Raw genomic sequence first — 6,000 nt, forward strand, 5'->3', positions numbered from 1 at the left:
AAATGGTACTGAAGAATTTATTTTCAGGGCAGCAATGGAGAAACAGAAGTAGAGAACAGACTTATGGACATGGGGAGAGGGGAGGAGAGGGTGAGATGTATGGAAAGAGTAACATGGAAAATTACATTGCCATATATAAAATAGTCAATGGGCATTTACTGTATGTCTCAGGAAAGTCAAACAGGGGCTCTGTATCAACCTAGAGGGGTGGGATGGGGAGGGAGATGGGAGGGAGGTTCAAAAGGGAGGGGATATATGTATATCTATGGCTGATTCATGTTGAGGTGTGACAGAAAACAACAAAATACTGTAAAGCGATTATCCTTCAATTAAAAAGTAAATAAAAATTTTTAAACTTTATGTTTATTTATTCCCATCTTTTCAATATCACAGAGAAGGCAATGGCACCCCACTCCAGTACTGTTGCCTGGAAAATCCCATGGATGGAGGAGCCTGTTAGGCTGCAATCCATGGGGTCGCTAAGAGTCAGACACGACTGAGCGACTTCACTTTCACTTTTCCCTTTCATGCATCGGAGAAGGAAATGGCAACCCACTCCAGTATTCTTGCCTGGAGAATCCCAGGGACGGGGGAGCCTGGTGGGCTGCCATCTATGGGGTCGCACAGAGTCAGACACGACTGAAGTGACTTAGCATAGCATTTCAATATCAAAAAATGGTGACTGGTACATAGCAAATAGGTCTTGCATAAATACATGACAGTTAAATATACTGAAGGGCAAAAAATAATTTGATTAATTGAATTATCATTATTAGTATAAAATCATCATATTTCCCCTACAGATTAGAAATACTTTGAAGTAAAAATAAAAATACTGGTAATAGTATCATCATTATGTTTCTATTACTGTCCATTTGAAAAGAAAATTGCTAGCCTGTGCCTGTTCTAGAAATAAGGTCAAGTGTGAAAAGTTTTTTTTTTTTTTTTAACCACTTAAACCTTAATTTGTGTCTCTAAGGTGAGCAAGGAGAAAGGGGAACATTTTGAGTGATTGTAAAGAGTTTGTTGGGGGGGGATTGTGGTCCAGAAATCCATGTATTTTGAATTTTATAGATAATATTCTATTATTACCAATGAAGACAAGAGTGCAACTCCAGTTAAAAGTCATTAGAAAAGACATCTGTAATTCTTTTATTACCTTGAGCAGTTTGTACTTATTGACATCATATTTATGTAAGAAGAATTAATGTTCCAAATGAAACATTTGGAAAATGTAGAAAAATGAAGAATAGATAGGACAGGGAAATGGAGGTTAAAACATTTAAGCTTTATTTTCTGTAGATTTCCTTCCAAATCTATTAAAGAACAAAATCTTAGAATTATTTATTCACTTCTCACTATTTTTTGCTTTTCACTTTTTATAGTCATATGTATAAATTATTCTTATATTGTTATTTAATTTTTTATTTTAAAAGAAAGAATTTATCAAAGGACATTAAAGTTCTTATTTGCTTTTTGAAGTTTTAATAATAATTATCATTTTCAGAAGAAGGGCTATAACATGATACTTCCTATATGACTTATATGAAGAAGGAAATGGCAACCCATTCCAGTACTCCTTCCTGGAAAATTCCATGGATGGAGAAGCCTGGTAGGCTACAGTCCATGGTGTTGCAAAGAGCTGGACATACTGAGTGACTTCACTTTATTTCTTTCTATAGTTCCTTTTGGAGAAGGAAATAGCAACCCACTCCAGTACTCCTGCCTGGAAAATCCCATGGACAGAGGGGCCTAGTGGGCTACAGTCTATGGGGTTGCAAAGAGTCAGACACGACTAAGCAACTAACACACACACACATACGACTTATATACTTCTTCTATTTTCAGTGTATCTATTAAATGCATAATTTAGAAAGATCACAAACAGCATTCTAAGCTGGGATGAGAAAACACTTTATTACTTACTCTATCTTTCCATGCTGAAAACGTACACAATTTTACCTCAGGCTCTGTGTTTTCCCTCCCTTGCTCTGTTATTATGTCATTTTCACATTAAATTTAAATTTTCCAATTAAAATCCAACATGTGGAATTTTCAGATTAAAAAAAAATTGTTAGCATGGTTTCCTGAAATAAAGAGTTTTAATATTACTATGTTACTATTTTCTCCAATAGTAGAGGAAAAAAAAACTATTAAATTCACAAATCAGAATAATTCCTGAATTGGAAGCCACAAATATGAAATATATCTTTTAAACATGAAATCAAATTAAACTTACTGATACATCATCCACTGTCAAGAATGCAAACTCTTCCACCTCTGTGCTGCTTTGTGATTTCTCGTCAAATGAGTAGCACTCTGGGCATTCTTTCAGCTGACTAAAGAAAGGATACTTAAAGGATTTAAAATAAACTAGTTGAACAAGTTGGGATGGGTAAACTTTAACCAATAGTGTGACTTGAGGTGAAGAATCACTTGATAACCTTTGTCATAGCAAGTAAGAATTTCCTGGTTCTCGCTAATTAAATGAGAAAATATTGTGTTCAAAACCTAAGCAACACCCTTAATACTTGGAGAAGTTTTGTGTTTGTCTTTCAAGAGATGGTACTCTTTGTTCTGAGTCAGGACAGTCTGGTCTTCAGGCCCTGCCCTTTTCCCTTTTAGAGACAGGTGTGAAACACGATCAGATCAACCTTTGAGCAAGATCAACCTTTTTCATAAAAGGTTGGATAGTTGTTCACTTGATTTTGTTAGTGCAATAGTCTGAGACATGTCTGGATCTGGCCCAGTAATTCTTTGGTGTCTGCTTAAAGAGAGATCTAACTTTAAGATGGGAAAGTGAAAATATATTGATGTTTGTGCCAATTGCCATTTTCAAGGGCTCTCCCAACTCATCTTGTGATTTTCTTTGTAGCTAAAATAGCACCTGGGCTTCCTAGATAGCTCAGTGGTAAAGAAACTGCCTGAAATGCAAGAGATGTGGGTTTGATCCTTTGGTCAAGAAGACCTTCTATTCTACCCACTCCAGTATTCTTGCCTGGAAAATCTCCTGGACAGAGAAGCCTGGTGGACTACAGTCCATGGTGTCACAAAAGGGTCAGTCACGGCTAAACAACAACATCAGCACCTACATTCTGACTTAGAGCTTTGTTTTCTGTAGATCAGATCCTTTTTTTTCCCCACTGTGTCTTTGCCCATATACCTAAAATATTGTTTCCCCTCTTTGTAGTATAGTTCTCAGCTAAAAACCCACCTCACTGTAAGATTCAAGTCATTTAATTAGAATCTGACTACACAGGGTCCCTAGACTTTGAGAGCCTGTGTTCCCCCCAGGATGTTTTCCTCTAATTTCCTCTAAATAGCCCTTGACCCATGTTTTCCCCTCAAGCAGGCATCTAGTTTTAGTTTTGATTATTTTCAAAATATTCCTTCTGCTAGATAATGAAAGATTTGAGGCCAGAAATTGTGATGTCTATGAATGAATGGAATTTTCAGCACTTCTGCAAACACTTTGATATTCAACATTTACTCAATCTTTCTTTTAGTCGATTTGGAAATCAACATTTGAATTCATATTTCAAGTTCCTTTTTGCTTTGAAAAGAAGTTTTTGGCAAAGCAGGCACATATAATTGCAATGAATAAATGAACATATTGGCTAATAAATTAAAAATTCTATGCCTTTGTCCACTTTTTGTTCATGTATAACAAATTGCTACAAACGTAACCACTTAAAACAATAGCCATTTATTATCTGTTTTTCACTCTGTTGGACAGAGGTCCAGGTGAGTTCATTGTTGTTCCCTGCTTAGTGTTTAAAGACTAAAAGCATGGTGAGGGCTCTGCTGGGCTCCTATCTGGAAGCTGTGGTAAAGAATCACTTGCCGGCTCATTTAGTCTGATGGTAGAATTAAGTTCATTGCAGAAGGACTAAGGTCCTGGTTTCTTTGCTGCCTGTCAGCTTGGGCTGCCTTCAGTTTCTAGAGGCTATCTGCATCCCTTGATAAATGGTCCCCTCTGTCTGCAAGCCAGCAGTGGTGCATCTTCTCACACTTGGAATCTGTTTGATTTTTCTGCTGTTCAGAAGAGAACATTCTCTATTTCTAAGGAAATCTGCTTCTAAAGGCTTGGACTTCAACCCACCTGGAAAAATCTCCTTCTTTTATTAACTCAAAGTCAAGAGATTAGTAATATGAATCCTATCTACAGAATGCCTTTTGCCAAGTGATGTACCATAAGCACCCCACTCCAGTACTCTTGTCTGGAAAATCCCATGGATGGAGGAGCTTGGTAGGCTGTAGTCCATGAGGTCGTTAAGAGTTGGACATGACTGAGTGACTTCACTTTCACTTTTCACTTTTATGTATTGGAGAAGGAAATGGCAACCCACTCCAGTATTCTTGCCTGGAGAATCCCAGGGATGGGGAAGCCTGGTGGGCTGCCATTTATGGGGTTCCACAGAGTCGGACACAACTGAAGCGACTTAGCAGCAGCAGCAGCAGTAGCATAAGCATGGCTATGATATCTCACTGTATTTGCAGTAAGATTAGGGCAGAATATCTTGGAGGACTATTTTAGAATCCTGCCTAGCACAATAATATAAAAAAAGCATTGTTTTCTATCTTTTAAACTATATGTTTAACAATAGTAGATATTTAGTAAAAATTTAACATTCACATACTCTAAGGGTATGGTCAGTTGGTATATCCCTTTCAAGAATGCAAACTTGCTGAAGTGATGAGGAAGAAAGAAATTCTATGCAAAGGGAATCATGTGTGCATGTAACATTATAGTGTGTTCACAGCACTAAAATACCTTTAAAAAAATGAAAATTAAGGATAAGAGCAAAAGGAAAGAGCCAAGATGAGAGATTAAAATGGAAAATAGGAAGAGGATAATCATTAAATTTTTGTATGTCTCGAAACTATATTTTGTCTTTACCCTATAGGTTAAAGGCTCTTTACTTCTTTTTTGTGCCATATCCATCGTCATCTTTGGCTCTCTGGTCAAGACTATGGACCCCTTCTCATAATAATGTTTTTAGATGCATAAGATAAAATACATAGGGTTATATAAAAGACAGTATAGAGCAATGTAGTTATCAAAATATTTTTTTATTTATTTTTTTTTTTAATTTTATTTTAATTTTTTTTTAATACCAAAACCATTTTGTATTGGGGTATAGCCAATTAACAATGTTGTGATAGTTTCAGGTGAACAGAGAAGGGCCTCAGCCATACCTATATATGTGTCCATTACAATTTTTAATATAAGTAAATATGCTTCTGTTTTAAAATGTTAGATAATGGGATATAGCAATGAGTCTAATAAAATAATTTCAAAGCTGTAATGAGTATAAATATATTTTGATGCATATCTAACAACTATGAAATGAAATGAAAATATCTATGATTTCTCTTGGTGAAAAAGTCACTGATACAGCTTATGTTACAGGGTTGTTGAGGGTTTCTTTTTGTTTGTTTGTTTTTTTGGCCTATTTTGTAATGGGAAGAAATAGTAAGCTTCTGTTAAAAGTTAATAAATATAAAGATGATTTTAGAAGTAAAAAGATGGAGGAGGTGTAGGTGGATGTGGAGTCCATCTCTCTCCATGGATACATAAGGAATACACCTTCAGACACAGAAGTGCATGCAGAACACCAGCTGACAGCGGACAAGAATACCTGACCAGTGGAAAAGAATATATAGAACCATGAAAAACTCAGTAGGACGAAGGCATTAGGGGAAAAAGCAGGAGTGTTAGTAGGACAGGACCTGCCCTCGGTGGGTGGGGAAACAAGCAGCTGTCTGATCCCCACATTGGGGCAATTGTCTGAGTCAGAGGAGAAACATTTAAGGCTGAGAGTGAAACAGCTAATCTGAGGCAGCCTAAATGGAGTGAGAATCAGACAGTCCTTGCCATAGTCATATATATCCTGGACAGGAACGCTGGTCCCCTGGAAGGCACAGTGGCTGGGGCCTGGAGTTTAGGGATTGTGAAGCAATCCCAGGGCGAGGGCTGCCATTGACTGTGGGGAGATG

At 37.0% G+C, this 6,000-nt stretch overlaps 1 protein-coding gene across 1 annotated transcript in view; it reads right to left on the reverse strand.

Annotated features, from left to right (window-relative positions):
• LOC109560162 (transmembrane protease serine 11G-like) overlaps positions 1-2,335 on the reverse strand; it is a 42,106-nt gene extending 39,771 nt beyond the window's left edge. Inside the window, exon 1 of the mRNA XM_019962149.2 lies at positions 2,240-2,335. Within this exon, the coding sequence (XP_019817708.2) occupies positions 2,240-2,250 (11 nt within the window). The 5' untranslated portion in view covers positions 2,251-2,335. The remainder of the gene's footprint in view (positions 1-2,239) is intronic.
• Positions 2,336-6,000: the final 3,665 nt, after the last annotated feature.

Source organism: Bos indicus, chromosome 6 (genome assembly GCF_029378745.1).
Source record: "Bos indicus isolate NIAB-ARS_2022 breed Sahiwal x Tharparkar chromosome 6, NIAB-ARS_B.indTharparkar_mat_pri_1.0, whole genome shotgun sequence".
Classification (NCBI taxonomy): Eukaryota; Metazoa; Chordata; class Mammalia; order Artiodactyla; family Bovidae; genus Bos; species Bos indicus.